Source organism: Balaenoptera ricei, chromosome 17, assembly GCF_028023285.1.
Source record: "Balaenoptera ricei isolate mBalRic1 chromosome 17, mBalRic1.hap2, whole genome shotgun sequence".
Classification (NCBI taxonomy): Eukaryota; Metazoa; Chordata; class Mammalia; order Artiodactyla; family Balaenopteridae; genus Balaenoptera; species Balaenoptera ricei.
Window position 1 is genome coordinate 29,648,672 of NC_082655.1, and position 22,714 is coordinate 29,671,385.

At 36.8% G+C, this 22,714-nt stretch overlaps 1 protein-coding gene across 3 annotated transcripts in view; it reads left to right on the top strand.

Annotated features, from left to right (window-relative positions):
• The window catches only part of RSPO2 (R-spondin 2), a 165,405-nt gene that overhangs the window by 89,793 nt on the left and 52,898 nt on the right, over window positions 1-22,714 (top strand). For 2 of the 3 annotated variants that reach the window (XM_059901746.1, XM_059901745.1), the window contains 2 exons: window positions 12,724-12,867; window positions 14,916-15,104. In XM_059901746.1, coding sequence (XP_059757729.1) covers window positions 12,724-12,867; window positions 14,916-15,104 — 333 coding nt within the window. The remainder of the gene's footprint in view (window positions 1-12,723; window positions 12,868-14,915; window positions 15,105-22,714) is intronic. The other variant, XM_059901747.1, reaches the window with a different exon arrangement.

Consider the following 22,714-nt stretch of genomic DNA (forward strand, 5'->3'; position numbering starts at 1 on the left):
ATTTTGTTCTTTTACATGTAGTTGTCTGGTTTTCTCAGCACCACTTACTGAAGAGGCTGTCTTTTCTTCACTGTATATTCTTGCCTCCTTTGTCATAGATTAATTGACCTTAGGTGTGTGGGTTTACTTCTGGGCTTTCTATCCTGTTCCATTGATCTGTATTTCTGTTTTTGTGCCAGTACCATACTATTTTTTTTGAAGTATAGTTGATTTACAATGTTATGTTAATTTTTGTTGTATAGCAAAGTGATTTAGTTATATATATATATATATACATTCTTTTTTATATCCTTTTCCATTATGGTTTATCACAGGATATTGAATATAGTTCCCTGTGCTGTACAGTAGGACCTTTTTGCTTATCCATTCTATATATACTCGTTTGCATCTGCTAACCCCAAACTCCCACTCCATCCCTCCCCCAGTACCATATTTCAAATACTGTAGCTTTGTAGTATAGTCTGAAGGCAGGGATCCTGATTCCTCCAGCACCGTTTTTCTTTCTCAAGATTCTTTTTGGCTATTTGGGGGCTTTTGTGTTTGCATACAAATTTAAAAAATTTTTATTCTAGTTCTGTGAAAAATGCCATTGGTAATTTGATAGGGATTGCATTGAATCTGTAGATTACCTTGGTAGTACAGTAATTTTGACAATACTGATTCTTCCAATCCAAGAACATGGTATATCTTTCCATCTGTTTGTATCATCTTCGACTTCTTTCATCAATAGCTTTCAGAGTACAGGTCTTTTGCCTCCTTAGGTAAGTTTATTCCTAGGTATTTTATTCTTTTTGATGTGATGGTAAATGGGATTGTTTCCTTAATTCCTCTTTCTGATCTTTTGTTGTTAGTGTATAGAAATGTGACAGATTTTTGTGTATTAATTTTGTATCCTGCAACTTTACCGAATTCATGGATGAGCTCTAGTAGTTTTCTGTAGTAGCATCTGTAGGATTTTCTATGTATAGTATGAAGTCATCCACAAATAGTGACAGTTTTACTTCTTATTTTCGAATTTGGATTTGTTTTATTTCTTTTTCTTCTCTGATTGCTGTGGCTAGGACTTCCAAAACTATGTTGAATAAAAGTGGCGAGAGTGGACATGCTTGTCTTATTCCTGGTATTTAGAGAAAATGTTTTCAGCTTTTACCATTGAACATGACGTTAGCTGTGGGTTCTTTTCTATTAATTTAAAATGGGTATACTGTGAACTATTTCCTATCTTTTCAGTCTGTAAACAAAGTTCAGATAAAGGTAAGCAATAGCTTATTGCATTGTGCTGAGGAAAGCAAGTAATAACAGCATATTTCAAATAGTTCTTAAAAGAGATGTTTTGTTGAATTAGTAAACACTTTCACTGACCAACCTGTGTGTGTGTGTGTGTGTGTTCACAACCCTACAAGGCCTCTGTCAGGCATGTAGAAGTTCTCTTAAACTAATTAAAAACTGTACACATAGATCTGGAAGAAACCTGATTGATTCTGTTTCTTCTCTCCCTCTCCTCCCAACCCCAACAAATGTGCATATTGAGGCTTATGAAAGAAGTGCTTCCCCAAAGTCATACAATTGTCAGTAGCAGGGTGGCCTAAGTGTCTGAGTTACTGACTCCAATGGAATATTCTTTTCATTATACCATTCCCTAAAAATAAACCATGTGATGTAGACAAAACTATTATGCACAGTTACAAACCTGAATATTAGAAAAATCTCAAAGTTTCTTTGACTATTTTTTAAATGAATGGTCAGTTTAAGTGTTTAAATCCCATTAAGGATTGCAAGACATTTGATTTTCTAAAGAGAGAAATCAATTTGTGGAAAATCACTTTAAGAGAACACTGAGGACTTCACTGGTGACACAGTGGTTAAGAATCTGCCTGCCAATGCAGGGGACACGGGTTCGATCCCTGGCCCGGGAAGATCCCACATGCTGCTGAGCAACTAAGCCCATGCGCCACAACTACTGAGCCTGTGCTGTAGAGCCCGCGAGCCGCATGTACTGAAGCCCACACGCCTAGAGCCCACGCCTTGTTGCTCCACAACAAGAGAAGCCACCGCAATGACAAGCCCGCGCACCGCGACAAAGAGTAGCCCCCACTCACCGCAACTGGAGAAAGCTCGTGCACAGCAATGAAGACCCAACAGAGCCAAAATAAATAAATAAGTTTATAAAAAATAAAAAATTTAAAAAAATAAAAGCACTGAATTGGAAGGAACTCTGAGCTGTGATTTGAGCTTTTGCAGTAACTAGGTTTGCAAGCTTAGACAAATACATAACAGACGCTGGAATAATAACCTTCTAGTTCTAATAATTCTCAAGAGTATCTATAAAGAAATTACTGGGTAACACAGTATTATCTGCTATTGGCTATTCACTTCTTTAATATTGATCTCTTTGTGACTTCATATGAATTTTAAAGTCTAGTTTCTGCTGTGTTCAATCTCTCTTTCCAACCGTTATCTCTACTTGGTTTACAGGAATATGCATACTTTTATATCTTATAGAAAGACAAAAAATGAGACATAAGAGCTTCAGTGTAGTTTATAATAAATTGGTGCCTAATTTGGAAATGGAGCTCTTTATAATTTAAGTATTTTTGTACAAACGAGGTGGACTCTGTTTCAGTGTTTATTCTAACCTGAAAGAGATTTAATATTAAATTTGTTAGTCATTCAGTAGATACATCTATTGTCATCTGTTGTGTCAAGTACCCATACCCTGTGAATACTGGATAGAATAAGACACGCTCTGTCTTTTTCATGGGCTCTCCATTTAATAGGGTGATTATAATGAACATAGTTATTAACAACTATGAGAAGAATTATTGTCATGGGTGTCTGGGTGCTGGGAGATTATGGGGAGTTTTAAGGAAACTTCATGGCTAGGGTGAAAGGTACACATGGTGATGAAGTGAGGATAGTAGATGGGTATGTCTATCAAGAAGGATCGGATCTTGTGTTTGAACATCGAGGGTTTGAACTGATTCTGGAAGTGAAAGGGAGCCATTGAAAAATTTTAAAACAAGAAAATGACATGACTAACTTGTGTTTTTGAAAGATCACAGAGGTCCTCATGTAGCTGCAGTCGAGCAATCTTAGTTTGAGCATTATGACTTGAAGCACCAGTATGGTTAAACCATCAAGGATTTAAGATGTAGGCCAGATTGGAGATACTGTTAACAACTTCAGTTACGGTTATTCACCTTCACACTGCAGATGTTTAATATACTGGTCTAGGGTAGCAATGCCATGACTACTTGTTGCAAGATAGACCCTTTTAAAATTGTATTGGGTAACTTCTAGAGAAAACTCAAAGGGTACTCTTTCTTGCTATTTGATCTGGATGACAAATTATATCAAATAGATATCCTAAGAGCTAGGATGTATATTTTCCTCCCTGTGGTAAACATGGCTATGTGATTTTCCCTACTACTTATAAAATATTTGAAAATTTTAAATTATGATACTAATATTTGGAAAGTTAAAAGTCTGGATATTTAATAGAGGAAATCTTTTTTAAGCTTACATTTAATTTTCTTGTGAGTTTGGTAGCTCTCTTGAATGAGCCTATTATTTCAGGATAGACCCAAGTTTGACAGCATCATTCTCTGTTAAAGGCAGATGCTACCTTGTGCTCTGTTTCCCTTTGTCTAAGTAAGGCATCTATTTTGCACTTTAGTTTTTAAAGTGCTTTCCTGTACATTCTCTCATTTGTTCCTGACAATCCTATGAGGGAGATAGTATTATCCCTATTTACAGAGCAGATAACAGAAGTTCTGAGAAGTCCACTTACAAGCCTAAGTGTTGCCTGCCACTACATGGCACAGTGAAGGCTGTATCTACCTTTATCATCAAAGTTACCTTCACAAACAGAGCTGGGTAAAGATATCAGACCACAGGACTAGATATAAACATGATGCAGGTTTTAGCCAAAACATTATTTTGTAAAATTATTTTTTTCTCTTCAGTCAACCCCTTCACTGACAAGTCAATGCCACACATAATCAAGAAATTAAAAGCTTATTAAAATAGGGTGGACTTTTGACCTATTACTAACTGATAAGGAGTCACCCTTTTTGATTTATCAATATACTGTGAAAAACATTGAAGTAATATTATCCCTATGTTGAAATAACTAAATTTCAGAGTCCTCAAATTCATTTGATATTTGTCTTATGCACACAGCCAGATGGTGTGTATAAGACATCACTATGCCTCTCTAAGTTTAATGCTACCATTTGGTGTTTTAAAAATGAAATTCTTTTCTTTTTTCCTTTTTCCTTCAATGTACTCCATGGATTTCCATCATTCTCTAGGCATCATAGTCAACATACTATGACCAGTGGCAAAATCAGTCCTGTCACCTTTTTTGGTAGGACCCTTGAGGTGAGAATAGCTTTCAAATTTTTCATTGGTTGGAAAAAATTCGAAAAGAATAGTATTTTATGACGCACAAAAATGATACTAACTTTAAGTTTCAGGGTTCGTGAATAAATTTTTATTGGAAAACAGTCATGCTTAATCACCTACATATTGTCTGTGGGTGCTTTTGTTCTACAACAGAGGTGAGTGGTTTAGACAGAGACGGTGTAGCCCACAAAGCCTAAAATACTTTCTATCTGGCCTTTTACAGGAAAAGTTTGCCTATTCCTGCTCTTGCCTATTTGGAGGGTGAAGGGATTCAGAGAGTCTCCTTGTTTTCCTTGGATGGAGGTTGAGTGGAGGGCAAGACATATATTAGCTTACATATGCTTTTCTGTTTAGTTGGGTGGAGAGATTTGCATTTTCCAACCTTTGGAAAAATTCAACTAAGTCTTTCTTAGGTCTGAAATTTATTAACCTGCCTTGGTTCCACCTTAATTTGAAAGGGAGACAACTTACCAAAACAAGAAAAGCACAAGGAGTAACCAAGATGAGAGATCTGCTACTGGTAGGAATTTAAAATCTGATAAGAGATATTAATTTGGTTTATAATTTTTAAAACTTTTCTCATTACTATCACATTTCTTTCCTATTTTATTCTGAGGTAGTTGTCCTTCTCTCTCATCCCCTTTAGATGTGGGGAAAAAAGCCCTTTAAACACCTAGCTTTGTATTCCCAGCAAACGTGTCCAAGTTTTAATTTCAGTTGTTTTGAGAATGATTTCAAATATCCATCACTTGAACATATGAGAAATGAAGCCAACATTTTTATAGTTCCTTATTATTTGACCACATGATTTTACACAAGCCTCAGTGTTTCTTCAGATTTCTTTGTGTGGGTGGGCAAGATATAATTTTTAAAATAGTCAGACGTCACAGTGAAGCTCCCAGCAACATATTTTACAAATTTGAGGGGTTTTTTTTTAAGAAGTGTTGTAACACTTTAAGTTAAAATAAATCAGGAGAAAACAATTTTTGATAGCATATATATCCTGTGAAGTTGAAATAAAGGGCACTTTTGGCATATAAAACAGAGTTCTATAATTATCTGAAAAGCAAAGTATACATTTCTGGATTGAGTCCATTCATCCTACCTAATTGCAATTTGAGAATTAAAATTACTCCCAGGCCACGATTTTTCCCATCCTTGTGGTCACTGCCCTAATGGCCATGACGGACCATGTTTAGTGCACTTCATAAATTGAACATCTTTATAGTGCTTGGAAGGGGGTGCTGCATGTTTGACACAGTATTTGTTGAAGGTTAGGCTTATTTGGCTCTAGAAAGTAATACACATTTTATGTGGTACCTTTTAACCTTTTCTTTTTGTTCTCATCTTTAATTTGATACTCTGAACAAAGATCTGATATAGGTAAGTCAGATATTTTCTCCTCCTATCTGATGGCGAAGGGAGTAGGGCACAAAGAGCATGTAATTTCCACCCCCGCAAATTCAAACTTACATTTAGATCTCAGTTTTCCTAAATCCTGGCTCTGAATGTTTGAAGTAGATGACTTTCCATGTAGGTACTCAACAAATGATTGTATTCAGTTTGTTTAGCCGTATGACCTAAACAAGGGTAAAGCTACTATGTTTACTGTAGACAGTGGTCTTTGGATAATGCCTTTCATTTAAGTAGTACATTATGTATGTATGTATGTATATATATGTATACATATACACACATATGTATATAATTAAAATTTATTATATGAATGTATAGGATATATAATTAAAATAATTATACATATATATACCCATACACATACAGTGTCTTGGTACCTTATTTGAGCTTCCTTCCATCCACCATCTTGGACTATCCTAGTTGGCAAATTTTTATACTCATAATAGCTCACGTTCTTTTCTCAGATATTATGCTGAGATCTTTGCCTCTATTAAACCTCTGACTTCTCTCAACTCTGAGATAGGGCCTGATGTTACTTCCTTTTTAAAGGTGAGGATACTGAGGCAAAGATAGCTCTACAGACTTGCTGATGGTCACACAACAGTAAGGGAGCCAAGATTGTAACCTCAGACCTGCTAACCACTGTACTATTTGAAAGGCCACTATATTCTCAACATAGTTCTTATTCCCTGCCTTGGCTCTTGTTTGAAATGTCCTGTTCCACACTTGACATAGTTGAATTTCACTCTATGCTAACTCTCCGAACTAATAAAGGCAATCTTTATTTAAATCCACTCTGGTGGGTTTTACACAGACTTCTACCCTGGATCTTCTCTTAATTTAGTGAAATTAATGCTGGTTTACTGCATCATCATTCAAATAGCTCAGTTGTAAGTATGAAACACCGAGTCCTGAAACCTCTGAATCTGTCCTTTATTTTCTTTAGGTTGAAATATAATGAAGCTTCTGATGAACTGCATGTAACTAGACCCTACTAGAAAAAATGTAATTTTAGATTTTAGGTCATAAGTTTTCATCAGCCCCTACTCTAATGGGATTACTGCAATAGTACACATTAGAAAGGCATGATTTGTGTAACATAAAGCTTAAAAACTTTATTTAGTGATATTTATAAACCATTGCAAGTTTTGAGAAGGAATGTTAAACAGCAGTATTTGAAGTTGTTAGAGAAGCCTAAAAATATTTAAACAATTTTAAGAAACCTCATGTGAAGTTGCAGTCTAGTACTTTCCATGTGAACAAACTGCTAAAAGTCTAATTTCAAATGTCTTTTGGAACAACCTGTCCCTTAAATTTCTGTCCAAATTTTAGCATACACTGAGCCGAGAAACCTCTAGGGTTTTCCAGGGGTTGACTTGATGCTCTTTGATCCTTGCAAGTGCTAACTGAAGACTGAATCTCCCCCCAGCCGCCCACCACGGGTGTGTATGCCACGTTCCAAAGGAGGTGCCAGGAGGCTGACACTGAAGGGCAATTAGAGAGCAAGAAGCGGTCAGACGGTCACGGTGTGCTGAGGAGCCTGTAGCCCACGGCCCTGGTGCCCAGGAAATAACTTAGGTCCCTCAGTGTGTGGCTGAGGCCCTCTCCACCTCACCGATTCTTTCGTTTCTCTAATAATTGATCATAACCTATAGAATTATGGGTTCACAGTTGGATTGAACAGAGGTTGATTTTTCTCTGTTTTTCATTTAAGGTTTTCATTTTTTTGTTTATATTATTAGCCACGCTGAGCTATTCAAATAAGAGGTGGTTTTTGTCATCTAGAGTTTGCTGGGGAGATAAATAAAACTCTCGGTGTGTCAAGGCCCTGAGAGCTGCGGCAGCAAAGGAAGAGGCAGGCGAGGGGGATAACTGTGGATCTTTCTCTTCTCTCAGCTCATCTTCTCCTCCACCCAGTGTGTTGGTTCTGTTGATTCACTGTAACTCCTTTTCCCGTGACCGTCAGCTCTTGGAGCAGGAGGCTGTCAGTGGTTTTCCTTACCTCCAATCTACTCCTGCTTTCAGGTAGCTTGATTTCCTGAAAATACCCTCTCCCCAGTTCACTGTATAGACTTGAGCGTAGTTACATTATTCCCTTGTTGCCTGCCTGGGTACCTTTCCTATTAGTAGACAGAATATCCTGAAGTGCAGGAACTCTGCTTTTTCATCCGTCCCTCTAGCTATCATCATGGCGCCTGGCCCCGAGGGGCTGTTATCTGTCAAAATGAGGGAACAAACCAGATACCATTTTGATCACGTTATTCTCATGTGCAATCTATGGGGACCTCTTATTGCTAGTTAGACCAAGCCCTAATTTGAACTTAACTTCATTTTTGTTCATTTTAATTGTTACTTCAATACTTAAAACCACAAGTAATTTATAATTTTACCTCCTTTTTTGAAACTAAATAAAACAAGAGGTGAAATCCTCCACCCACAGCCACCTCATCCATCTAACCTCCAGTTCGTTCCTGCCCCTCTTCATGGGTGTCATGCCCCATGTGAACCATCGCCGTTGTGTTATGATGGAGGAGTCGCCCTCCCAGGACTCTGCTCTCCCCTCTGTCTCTCTCAAACCTGCTCAGCGGAGGTTCCAAATCCCATAGCACACATGACCTGCCACACTTCAATATTTGCGTTCTCCGTTATAATTGTTTTCAGGTGTTGGACTATTTGTTCCTCCAATAAGATGTGTAGTCCTTTACCAGCAACCATAGATTTTCTTTTTATATTAAAGATATTTATAGTGCATGTGAAGCAATCTCATATTAAGCATTCAAATGAGTTTTTAAATATAAAGGAATTGAGTTTTTAAATGGCATTCACTTGGCAAGCACTAAAACTCGACCATGTGTCCGGCACTGTGTTAGAAACAAGGAATTCAGAGCTTGAAAAAAAAAAAAAAAGTTTGTAATGGCAGAACAGAAATGGATCTTCTCTGCCTCTCATGTACCCAGCACATGCTTCTAATATCTCCTATGCTATGTTGCGATGCCCTGAAAGTGCCACATGGCCCCCTCTCTTTGGCTTTTCCACCTCCAGGACAGGGAATGGGTGTTACAATTTTATGTTCTCATAAAATGGCACAATACCTGGCACATACTCAATTTTTGGAGAATGTTTGGAATGAACTATTGAACTGAACTAGAGTATAATTTGAGAAATGTTATAATGGAACTGGTATGGGTACTGTGGAAGGACAGAAGGGGTACCCAGGCTATTTTTCTGTTTCTTGGCCAGAGCAAGCCTCCCTTGCCAAATGACAGCCCCGTCAGGTTGCATTTGGACACAGTTTTACTTGGACAATAATTTTACTTAAACCGATACTGGCAGCCCTCGCTTGGTGGATTACAGTTTTGAGGAGGCACTATAAATTTAGAAGCATGTAAATTGGATAAAACAGGGTCTTGTATTTCTGAACAAGGACTTAAAGCCCAGGTTTTTAGAGACAAGACCCATGTTTAGTAAAGTTTGATATACCTGTTTTCTTATTCAGTATAAAGTTTTGCAAAGTTTTTCAGTCTGTTGAATGATCCCATTGGTGTTTTAAAACTCATTTATTTATAAAATGGACATAAAGATTTTCCTGAAGTGTTAATACAGTGGCTAATACAGTGGCTATTTCTGGGGAGTAGACCCGATGTGTCATCAGGTAAGGAAGACTATTTCTATCTTTTCCTTTAAACCTTCTGTACTGTTTTGAATTTTTATTCGTAATGAGAATGTTTTACTTTTGTATGAAAAAATGAGTTAGTAGAATTGATGTGAATCCCTGAAAAGAAGCAGACTGGCAGTGTAGTTGGTTTTATGTCGCTGTTAGCTTTAAAAAGCTTTCGGCTCAAAGGTGTTTGTGAGTGAACGCATTGTGTCAGTTCAGGCTGCTAAGTATGTGGGCGGCCTGCTTTGGTTTTATGTTGTGGCGAAGGGTGACTGAGACCAGGAAGGTCAGTGGAGCTTCTGACGTCGTTACGGCTTTGCACCAATCAAAGCTTTTTATTTAAATGGTTCAATGAATAAAAAAATGTTTAACTCTTTTCCTAATGATTTGGAAAGCACCATTGAACATATGAAAGCAAAGGACGCTGGCAAGAGATGGTCAAATGATCATTTTGAAGGCTAAGGCAGGTTCAGCATTATCATATAAAGGGTATAACCTCATGCTCCCAAATCTGAAAAAAAATTGGGATGGGATAACATTCCTTTATTCATTCTTGCCTGTTTAAAAATCAAAAGAATTTCTTTTAGAATGTTAATACAGTGGCATTTTCTGTATATTTAAGTAGGTCACAAATGTATATTGAAATATCTTTTTCTCTTTTACTTTTAATACACAAATACATTACAATTAAAAAGATTCATATGACTCAGAAATATAATTTTTAACATTTCAAAATTCCACTATTTCCCCTTCCCAAATTAACTTCTTAAGCTACTTCATATACATACACATACACGTGTATGTGTGGTTTTATTGCATCATACTATATATATCCTGCAACTTGCCATTTTTCATTTAATGATGGGGCTCAGAGCTTATTCTCAGTCATTGCTTGTAATTCACCTTGTGCTTTTTCATGGTTGTAGTATTTTATAATTTGAATTCATCAGATTTTTATTACTGAAATTTGAGGACAAATAATTAAGCTTTCTTCTAGCCAGATTTATGCCTGAAGAAGTCCTAAGGGACTTTAGAGAGAATGATAGGTATTTCAGAAATTCCACATTCTGTGAACTGGTATTAGGAGCATGGAATGAAATGAGGAAAGGGAGCTACAAGTAATAATAAAGATCAGGAAAGAACCTTGTAAAATTATTTCCAAATGCTTATTGCTATAACTTTTTGGCCAAAAAACTCATAGGTGCAGCCCATGTTAAAAAAAAAACAAAAAACAATCAGATCTTATACATAACAATTGACTTGTGAAATGTATAGTTCTTTTTTAAAAAAATATATAAATGCGTTGTTCTCTTCACCCTTTAGTTCTGTTTTATCCTTTGGAATGTTTATCATTATTTCTTGGAAAATAATTCTGCTAACAGGAAGGGCTGTTTGCTTTTTAAAAAAATGTAGCAAGAAAACCAACAATTTGTGGACATGATGGTCATGTATTTTGACCATGATTAAGAAGCTACTGACCAGCGATAGACCACCGTTTTATAAAAATATAGGTTACAGCATTTAAGACTGCAAATGAACATTTTATAGGGCGATAAACCATTCTTCTGTGTCCACCATCCTCCCCTGAAAGAGCAATAGTGTAATTTGACTGTGGACTTTCACCCACACATAGTTGGTTTTCCAATTGTAAATTTGGGTAACATTTCAGAAGTTGAATTAGCTGCTTCGTGGAGGTCACTTAATACATGCAGACATGTTTAGACTCAAAATTGAAAGGTGAAGATTGCCGTTTTCTTTTTATAAGTCTAGAAACTGTCATTATTTATAATGTAATCTATTTTAACAAACTTTTTTAGTGTTTGTATTCTGGCTTTATCTTCTCAATTTTCAAAATTTTGATATTCAATGAGTTCATGTTTTGGTTATATTTTTTATTCAATTATATCTTCAGTTGTGGAAACTAGTTTTTAAAGCTTTTCTGAATCGTTAAATCACCAAATATAGTACTGGCATTCAGAGGCTTGTTAAATGAATAAAAGTGTTGCCAGGCAGTTTTCATAGAGCTTTATGTGCTGTTAATTGCCATCAATTAAATCTGTTACAAGTAATAATGTACTGTAATCTGTTGAAAACCTCTCCTTTCAATTAACCAATTCTCTGACCTTTCCTTCCTTCTCCTTGAAGAGTAGTTTAGAGTTTATTTATTTTCACCCTTACAAACCAATTACCTCTGGCCCAGCTGTTCCTCGCATACAGGGGAATCTGACCTAGAATACAAGCCTGTAAATTATTGCTTCTTTTTACACCTTGTAATGTGAATGGTTTAGTGGAAAAATACATGTTTCTGTTTCTAATCCACTGGTGCTTCTATCTGCAGACTACCGATTATGAGCTAGTCGATTTACATATATTATTGTAGATCCTCACAATAACCTTGTAAAGTCAGTGACATCCCTGTTTTATACAGAAGGAAACAGAGGCTCAGAGAGGCATGTAGCCGTTCAGAGTCACACAGCTGGTAAGGGCAGAGCTGGGATTCAAAACCACACCCAGCAGAACTGAAAGCATTTCTCTTTCACCGTTTCCAACGAAATTCAGTTAGTGTGTTATAGAGAAAAAAGAACAGATTTAGAAGGCAGTCCGTTTGTGGGCTTTCAGAACCAACTCAGCCACTACCAGCTTTGTGACTTAGTCTCAGGTTCCTTATTTGCAAAATAGGGGTACCACTGCTCACCCTGATGGATTGTAGTGAAGACTAAATGGAAATGTATGGCACATTATGGGTTTTCCAAAAAATGACTTAAAGTACCCCTCCTAGTTAAGACACCCTCTGATGAAAGTAAATGCATTAAACAGAATTTTAACTTACTGTCTTGGAACAGAAGATACTGACTAGAGTGTTCCCATTGTGTTTTTCATAGTAGGTCTTTGGAAGAGCAGAACAGATTTCAATCCCACCAGCAACGTAATTTGTAGGGGGAGTGTTTTTCTTTTTAATCCTTCGTTTTAATCCCATTTGGAGTTGCAAAAATTTCTGAAGGGTCTCATGCTGCCTCGGGCCCCAGGCTGGAATTTTGTCTTAGCCTATTGATGTGGTGAGTGTTGGAAGAGGTAGGAGTGATTTAGAAGGAGATGGCATGAGGAAACAAATGAGTTGAACACATATTTCTCTGACCACTAGAATTCCAATTGAGCTAACCGGTGAGTTTGTGAAAGTTTTATTTGCAAAACCAGTAAATTTTTGACTGAAATTTTCTTTTTCTCTTTAAAATTGTTTTTAGGATGCAGAATAGAAAACTGTGATTCTTGCTTTAGCAAAGACTTTTGTACCAAGTGCAAAGTAGGCTTTTATTTGCATAGAGGCCGCTGCTTTGAGGAATGTCCAGATGGTTTTGCACCATTAGATGAAACCATGGAATGTGTGGGTGAGTAGTTTTTCATGTAACTTTCAAACTTCAACTTTTATTTTAACACCCGTTTCTTGGGGGGAAAAAATGCATGCTGGATGTATTCATCCTAGAAACAAATCAGTTCTCTTGTTATTAATTAGAACTGAAAATTATTTAAGTTCTTTGCTGACTTTATGCTGTTGGGCAGTATCATATATTACATTTTGCTTCAAAATTTGTTAGTTTTACATCTAAGTTAAACCACTTAAATGCTGAGAATAATGTTTTTATTATCTATGTAATACATCCATTTCTTAATTATCTTAATAAAATTATTAGTAACTGTTAGAGAAAAACATTTTGTTTAGAAGAAAAACAAGATTTTCAAGCAGTGCCATGTGGTTAGCTAGTCTATCACTATTGTTATGTGTATTAATTATGGAGCTTCTTGCTTAGCCATTTGTATAAAAAAAAATTCAATTGGGAAGAGATTTTTTGTGCCAAATGTACTTTGTTGATGATTGACTGAATGCTGCAAAGTGCATTAAAACAATTTTACTTTTACTAAATTTAGATATGTAGAATGCATAATTGAATATACATATATATGCTGTTTGTGAGTAATAATTAGGAATACACATTTTATAAATTTTATATTTTTTGAGTGTTTAAAAAAACTTCGGTAATTTTATACCACTGATTAAAAGGTAAAGATCTGTCAGTACCTACATTTTGATAAATGCCTCAATCTAATCCTAGGTGTGATGGCATCTTCACCACTCCCACCTCTGCCACGCCTGAATTCTATTTGACATGTTATACATCTGATATGGTGTACAACAGAGCAATGTATTCTAAATGAGGCTTTCCATCTCTTTAAAATGGAGACTTAAATTGAGAACTTTTTCCCTGTAGAAATTTTGAAGTAGTCTGTAATTATGTATTCGGAAGCTTGCAGAGAACACATTTAAATGAGAGGTTTTTGAAGAAATGTGTACATATATTCCTATATATGTGTGAGTTAATACATGCATACAGGCAACACCTTACTGAAAAATAAGAAAGTCACTAGAAGAGCATATTCAAAATGTTGAATTCGCTTTTGAGAGGCAAGACCCACACCTATTACAAATGTTCAGTGGAAATGCTCATGAAACCCTTAACTGTTAACAAATTAACCATAGAGTCCTATGCATTCCCCTAAATAAAAATCTTAAATAGCTTTGAAAAATCTAAGAGTTCCCATGACGCCTGCTGAGATCTGGAACGTGCAAATACTAATGGTGTGTGGACTCTAGGCCTGAGTCCTCATCTGCTAGTGTGATGGGGGTTTTAATGGTGAATTTGATGAGGAGGTTTAACTTTGCATATTTTTATGCTTTTATCTCCTCCCCCTTCCTCTCATCGCAGGGTATTGGAGAGTAACCTACTTTTCCACTATATGAACTTACAAAAGGGGATGCTAAAAGCTTACATATCTAGGCAAAACATACATTTTCAAATATCTGACCATATTTGTTTACTTTTCAAACTATGGTAATGTGCAGCATCAATTTAGGGAGTAAGAAATATATACTGTGGTGTAAGACACCTTTTAAAAGAACTGAGAGCATCAGAAAATGCAAAACACTCCCTATCCTTTTCATCATATATTTACTTCCAAAATAAAACTAACACACTTGTGAATTTCAGGGAGGAGGGCATGCAGAATTAACCTGTAAAATTTTGTGTCCTGTCATGGTATGAAAAGAGCATCTTTTACTGTAGGTTTTAGCTGTTGAACCTTTTAAAGATTATATATTTCAATGTCTTTAGAATGGACCGGTAGCATCCCTTCAAAACATGAACTAAGACAAATAGTAGTAATTTTTAAATTACTTATGTGGCAGTTATTTACTTTTATCTATAACTCCATAATTCAAAGAGTTAAAGTTCCTGAAAGGTGTATACAGGTCTTGTGGCCTGTACAACTTAATTTTTGGTATCTGAAGGTGGGGGAGTTGGAGAAACACTGCTATATAAATTTGGTGATGGTGGAGAAATGTATACCAAATTGTCACCTGTGTTTGTTTTCTCTCTATTAGAAGGATGTGAGGTTGGCCATTGGAGTGAATGGGGAACTTGTAGCAGAAATAATCGCACATGTGGATTTAAGTGGGGTCTGGAAACCAGAACACGGCAAATTGTTAAAAAGCCAGCAAAAGACACGATACCATGTCCAACGATCGCTGAATCCAGGAGATGTAAGATGGCCGTGAGGCATTGTCCAGGAGGTAAGTTCAGATAATCCCTATTGTGGGCTGTGTGGTTTCTGAATTCTCCTCCTGTCTAATCACCCTCACTCCCAAAAAAGTATTTATCCATGAGGGAAACCTGATAATAACATTGGTGAGAATATTCCACATTATACTTCCTTAGAGACGAATGCTTAAATTGTGAAGAATGTAAAGTGAATATTTAATTTCATGGTACCTTGAAAATAATTTAGAAGACTACATTACAAACGAGCTTTTAAAATGAGATTTCTAAAAGTGTGTGTGTGTGTGTGTGTGTGTTGGTTTTTTACTTTTTCTTTTTTTTTGTGATTGTACCATAAAAGCCAGTTCTTATGAAATCAGGCCTTTGCTCTAAGAGAAGTAGCCAACTTTCAGTTGAGAAGAGTTTAGATTAGAAAGGTTTATGGAATCTGTAAAATCATCTGTATCATTACTAGTTGAAGATGACAACTTAAAATAAACTTGCCCAAACACTGGGAGGAATAAACATTGTCTTAATGTTACCACAATTAGCCGGTTCTCTTTGTTTTGATAATAATTTGTGGAAAACAGCTACTGGTATGTGTATGTTTATTTGTGTCTTTGTAGTAATTGTGCTGATTTGCAGTAATTATTCTGTAATAACAGGATTAGGCCCACTTACAAATTAGGAGAAGTGTACATAGCTCAGGTGCTGGCTGGAGCCGAGTCAGTATGTTGAAATGCGGTTCTTAGCGCTGATGCTGTGCTTCTGAAAGCATAATCTCTTGTTACTATTTATTTTATCACTAGCGGATGCCGCATTGCCAAAGATGAAGTTAGGATTTTTCTAGTGCACAAAGTAGGAAAGCAAAAAAGACAGTTGTGTTTAGAAAATTGCCCTATGAAACAGTCAAAACTTTTGTTTGCTTTTGTTCTTGCTGTTGGGGCATAGCTTTTCAGCTTCGTGGCTATAGCCCAGAGAGGGAATATATATCTGCTTAGAATGGATTTATATCCATATTATGCTGCCTCATAGAGAATGTCTATGATCCATGGAGGAAGACAAAACTTAAGACTGGAAGACTCCAGTCGGCCTTTGAGAACTATTAGATCCAGATTCAGAAGCTACTATTAGGAAGGCAGCTTTTCCTCTTGAATTAGTTTTGCTTTTCTTTGCTGAGTCTTTGAAACAAAGTTTTTTTGGGTCTGCTTTTCACTAACAAGGATGGTTTTGTTCAGTTAAACTGGGTATTTTTCAGTCAAAATATAAGAAAATATTTTCTTACAAAACTAATAAGCCACTTCTTGGATAGCTGAGAGCATTTAACCTGCAACCTTGTACCTAAAAACAAACCTGATGTATTCAGGTATTGGAAATAAAGACTTTCTTTGTTGTATATTGTTTATATAACTACCCCCCCATTCCTCTTCCAGCAACGTGGTCCCCCAATTGTGGTCTACGTTAATAGCAAAAATTAACCTGAAAATGCTCCTATAACAAACATGCTTATGTGTAACAAGAGCCAGCACGTTCCCCTCCCCTCTGAAACTATTTTGACTTAGCCCCAGTCTTGCTTGAGAATTTTGTAGGTAACAGCTAAATTTTTAACCTGTAATGTTTATTGCATTTTTATTTTTTATGCTTCAAGCAACAGTGCATTGTCTTAATAGATATAACTTGACACTGTCAGCAATTAAAATTATGTCAAAACAAATGTTTATGTATCATCTGTTAATATTCTCTTTTTGACAAGTGAACCAGCAATGAACTCTTATTTAATTTACATTTAGGTTTTACCAAATATTATTTATTAGGATAGACATTAGGAGAGACCAGCTATTGCTCTAATCCCCGTATCTACATATTCAGTTTAATAAATTTAATTTTTAAGTAAACTTTAAAGTTAGTAGGTTTAAAAAATTATATTGGAATTTGTTTTATGTTTTAAAAAAGGGAACTAACAGAGGATTGTTGATAGAAATGGAAAATGACTCTGCAATAAAATAACTTCTATTTACAAATGTAGGAAATGAAAACTAGAAAGTTAATTTTGGAAATTGAGCACCAATTGATAAAAATTGGCATAACTTCCAGCGGAGTATCCCACCTTGCCTAAGGTGAGAGAGGAAAAAGTTCCTTTCTTCAATAGGTCACGGGGATTAATGGAAGAATAGAGAAGAAAACCACTTTATCCCATTTTACATCTTGACTTGATTTCGGTGATCTGCTTTGACAAACCATGCAAAAATGTAAGTCGTAATCAGGTTGGGAATACAGGCATTTTTCTGATCTTTTCAACATATGTATGGATTTTTCTCCTGTTGGAGCCAATCTTAACCTGATTGCACACAAACGCAGCCTTAGCCTCCTTCACACTGGAGCATGGGCACATTAAAATCAGCTGCTTTTCATTACTGGAAGCCGTAAGTTAGAGGTCAGCGAAATGGAGTAGTCCTAAGTATATAAGGTATTACACTGAAAACTATTAGAAATGAGACAATAAATGGCTGTAAGATTTAAAAACAACAGTGTAATGGTTTTGCCTATTTTTCCTTAATTATTGTACGCTTATTTGCTTTTAAACAGTGAAAGAATATTTGGAAATGTCTTAAGTCATGGATTGATGTATGACTTGAAGTTACTGTTCATTTCCAAACTTTTCTTGATTAGTTATCTTTTCTTTCATTTCTGATGACATAATCTGTGGAGTACCTTGGGCTTTTCTGACTCTCACTCTTCAGAATTCCGGTCTGGTGATCAGGAGATCTGGGTCTCTGCACCATGTCAACTCATTAATTCTATGACCCTTGGCAAGTCACTTAACCTCTCTTGGCCTCTATTTCCTCATTTTAAATTGAGGGTATTGGGGTAGGCAATCTCTAAGATCCAGTCCAGTCCTAAAATCCAATGACTCTACGACTAATTGCCAAAAGATATGGGTAGGTTTTGTGGTTGTCATGTGAAGGGTGAGGAAGAGAACTGTAAGCCCAGGAGCATTGTTTTACGACCAAGAACTGACCACTTTTCCAGTAGCTGTACTGTGCATTTGCCAAGCCTTTTACATCTGGCAGCTTTCATCCTCTTCCTTCCTCCTCCTTCCTTTTCACAGACAGTGAACCCTCAAAGACTAAGCAAGACTCTTGTAAAGTCTGCATATGACCTATGGTTTAGCTACCAAGATAGCAGGAGGACGGAGACAGAAAGAGGAGGGGATCGTAAAGGACGATGGGAAAGAGGGAAAGACTGACAATGAGTTAGAGGAAAAACAATTGAACAATGAGTGTAGGAAACAAGGGCAAAAAGAACAGACTACTAAAAATGAAGACTGTACTCACAGCAGATGTAACTGTCTTCACTCCCCTCCCTCCCACCCTGAGGACACTAATAGAATTCATCCCATTGGGACCAAGTTATTCTATTAATATATAACCTGCAGCTTTATTATTACTTAAAAAAAAATTTTTTTTTGGCCACACCACACGGCTTGCAGGATCTTAGTTCCGAGACCAGGGATTGAACCTGTGCCCTTTCAGCAGTGAAAGTGCGGAATCCCTACCGCTGGACTACCAGGGAATTCCCTAATTTGCAGCTTTAAATGGAAGGACTTTCAAGCCTGGACTATGTTGTACATTAGGCAATATATTAATAGAAAAATATAAACATGCTATGATCAAATGTAAATGACAAATGGAAGAACAAAATCATGGTTGCTGAGGTACAAAGTTGGAAAATGTTCACGTACAGGGAGCGGGGGTTGGTGGGAATGTCATTTGGAGGTGACAGTAGTCCTTCACAGGATTGGCCAACACCACCTCAACCTGAAATATTCTGTCCCATATGTAAAGTCCCATGAGAACTAATTTTAATTTATTCATCAGGTGTTTATTGAGCAGTGCTGTGTACCAATCATTGGTCTAGGCATGATATTGCTCAAAGTTCTTACAGTGTTTTTTCTAGTGGGATCATGGCAATAAAAAAGTGGATGAGTGCATAATTTCATGTGGAGATGGGAGCTTTGTGAAGAAAAATAAAGCAGGGTAAGGAGCTAGTGAAAGATTGGATTGGGAGTGTATTATGTAGGGTGTTCAGGGAAATTGAGGGAGTGACATTTGATCAGAGATCTGAATGAAGGAGATCTTTTGAAGACCTAAGGGAAAGTTTTTTTAGCGCTTGACTCAATGGCTATGTTTTATGAACATCATTGATTCTTCCATTACATACTAGGGAAGAGGAAGGAGCTGAGATCCAGGAGGCTCTGCCTGGTCCATGGAGATGTAGCAACTTATTAATGGTAAAGCCAAGAGTAGGACCAACGTCCTACCCAGGAAACTCAAGTTTTCCTGTACCTTTTCCTTGTTCCTTATCATAAAATTCAAGGATAAAAGCTATGGTTGTCCAACATTGAAGTAGCTGACTTTAAATGATCTCTCCCTCCACCCCAATGCATCATTTTACTTTGTTTTACAAATATTTTTAAAAAACATGACACTCTGCAATCACCACCCCCTCTCAACGTCCTCCCACTTGAAATAGCTGGTGAAACGTACCCCAAAGGTCATTTCATAAATGCCAAAGTGTTGAGCCCACTGGCTTTGTTTTGATTCAGCCATTCCTACTAGGCCATCTTCTTCTGTAATTTTAGTATCTTTGGTCCTCAATTTGTTGGGGGAAAAAAAATGTGATTTCAAGATTATTCTTTCCATCCGCAGTCTTGCATAGTGGCCCTCCCCCTGAGGCTGTCTTGGTGGAGCCACACCCAGCCCTCCTCTCTGCCCCCTTGCTCCCTGGCTGCCCAGGAGCCTTGGGGCTCTGAGCCCCTCCCTCACATTTAGTAGCTCCGTGTCTGGAATGCCCTTTCTCTTTCTGACCCATCTAAGCAATCAGACTGCTAAAGTACTTTAGGTGATGCTTTGACAGATGGTCAGATAGCTTTCTGTCTCTTTTGCTCGTGGCTGCCTCAGCTCACAATACTGCAGGTGTTAGTAATAATATGGTGCAATTCTTTAAGCCCTCGTTGTATTTTCGTAGTATTTTCTCAGGATTGTACTACAATTTAAATATAAAAACTGCCCCTACCTACGATTTCAACTTGAAAACAACTCACTCCTCTTATGTGACATTACTTGACCAGCATCTCCTTTTTTTTTTTTAAGTGGCTTTTAACTTGGTAGGATACAAAACAAAATACTATTTAGCAACTTAGAACCAGAATCTCTGCAAGCATCTACTTTTCAAAAGGCAATAGTAATAAGACCTCTCCAATTTTTGTTTTCTGTATGTAAACTGACAGCAACATGTGGATTAGGTATTAGATACTATAACTAAAGATGGTTGTAGATTGTGATGGATTAAACCAAGAGCAGGAAATAAGCACATTTGCAGTAGGATAGGGTCAAGAAAATATGCTTTAGACATATGTTCTTTATTTCTCAACATTTTGTTTACATTTGAGTTGCAATTTATGTGGTCTGTTTTATACATGCCAACCTCAAGAGTAGTTTGGAAGAGAGAGGATAAGAGAAAAACCTCTTTTCTTTTGAAACTTTCAGAGTTGTCAGGAATGTAGATATTGAAATTTTTATATGAATAAGAGAGCATCTAAAAAAGGGGAATTCTTGTTGCCTCTTTGCTATGCTAAATATTTTGTTTCCTTTAAAATCAGTGATTTGTGTTAGTCACTATAAATTAAGCAAATTGTACTATTTCCCAGGTACTCTGGACACACGGCAGCGAATGGTAATGTTTATTTTATAGTGATTATAAACTGGGACAGTCATTCATAAGCAGCCACATCTTAAATGTAAATGTGTGATTATCATATAAAACTGAGGTTTAACAAAGATCCACCTGCTCCCAAACATTTCTCTCAGTAGCTAAAGTATCTGAAATTCCTGCCTCATCTGTCTTAACAATGAGCCTTTAGGCAGTGTCTTGGGATGTATCCCCTCCCTTGCGACCCCACCCCCAACTACTTTTTAAATTTTTTTACTTTTTTCTGGGAAAGTGGGTAGGGGATAACTATGGGCACCTGGTGGTGGTGGTGTTTTTTGTTTTTGTGTTTTTTTGTTTGTTTGTTTTAGCAATGATTTCTTTCAGATTTTCTGATTCTCACATTTCAGAGGGTAAGGGTCTGAGGAAATGGAGGAGCAGAAAAGTGGGCCCCGATGCGCTGTGCATGGGAGCTCATAGAAAGTCCAGAGAGGGCAAGATGAAGTACAACCTTGGACTTAGACATAGAAATCCAAGGGTGTGCCAAGCACCCATCACATGGAGGCTGAGGGAGGACATATAAGACAACCTCTTCTCCCAGTTGCATTTTGAGGCTGTCTTGGTGCCAGGCTTGCTTGTCGGAGGGGCCAGGGAGTGAGTGAGCGAACCCACACCTTTGTGCCAGTCTCTACAGCTTCCCATCTGGAATCTCTACTTAGCCCCACTTAAATTATAGTCTGGAGCAACATGTACTAGTCTCTTTTATGGGTACTTGTAAAAAGGATTTCTCAACTACATATGCCACCGAAGGCCTGACAGTCTATGTGTAACCGGGCAAGGACAGGAAAATTCCAAAGGAGCCTTTCTTTTATGAATTCTACCTAGCAGTAAGCTACTCTGATCTTAATGTAAAATATATAAAACAATTTTTACAACACTCTAAAATAAAAACAACTTTAATAGGACACACATGGTGTCAGTGGTAGATTTTTTTTTTCCCCCTCTTACAGGGGACTTTTTTTTCCTTATGAGATAAGACAGTCTCAAGTATAAACCCCTAATGATTTCTTGGAACAACTTATTTTCCTCATCAGACACCTCTCTGGGATCTTTAAACGGTGTTGATAAAAAGAGCGCAGGCTGTTTGCTCATTGAGATTTCCTGTAAATACTTCTCCAGCTACTGGATTGACCTAGAGTTGGACTTGTGGATATCCTCCAGGATTAGGAGGCAGAAAGAAAACATTTTCGTGGAAATAATGACAGAGTTCTACTCAAATCCCAGAGCGATTCATGTTGTCATCATACAGAAGTGGTTAAGACGACAAAATTACTTTGTGCAGCACAGAGGGGCAAAAGGTTCAGGTAGCAAACTTTATTACAATTTAAACTAAAAATGTAAGGGCAGTAGATTTTGCTTTACAATTGACTCTTTATATAATACTTGGGCCTAATATTCTGTGTGTCAGCATTATTTTCTTGTATTTGAGGACTTTAGAAATGAGGAGTAAAATACTTGAACTTGCGTAGTCAAGAGACATTTAATAATTGGTATTATACCCCTATAGACTGCCCATTACTCAAACGATTTAATGATAACTTAATGTAAAAAGTATTTGATAACATGCTAAAACAAAACAAAGCAAAACAAATTTTAAAAGATCAGAACTAGGAAAAACTTAGAATAGGAGCTCAGGATTGACAGGGAAAATAGACCATATGAGTATGTGTTGGTTGAAATAATTGGGCCAAAAATTTGGCCTTGGGTTTCCTACCAGGCGAAGGGAAAACATGGATATGATTCTACCTTAATTTAAAGTAAATGATTACTTATAAAATACAGTATCAATTTAATAACAGCTTTTGGAGAGAAAATCACCATGTATATACACACAGCACATATATACACATACATGTACACAAACATGAATAGATAC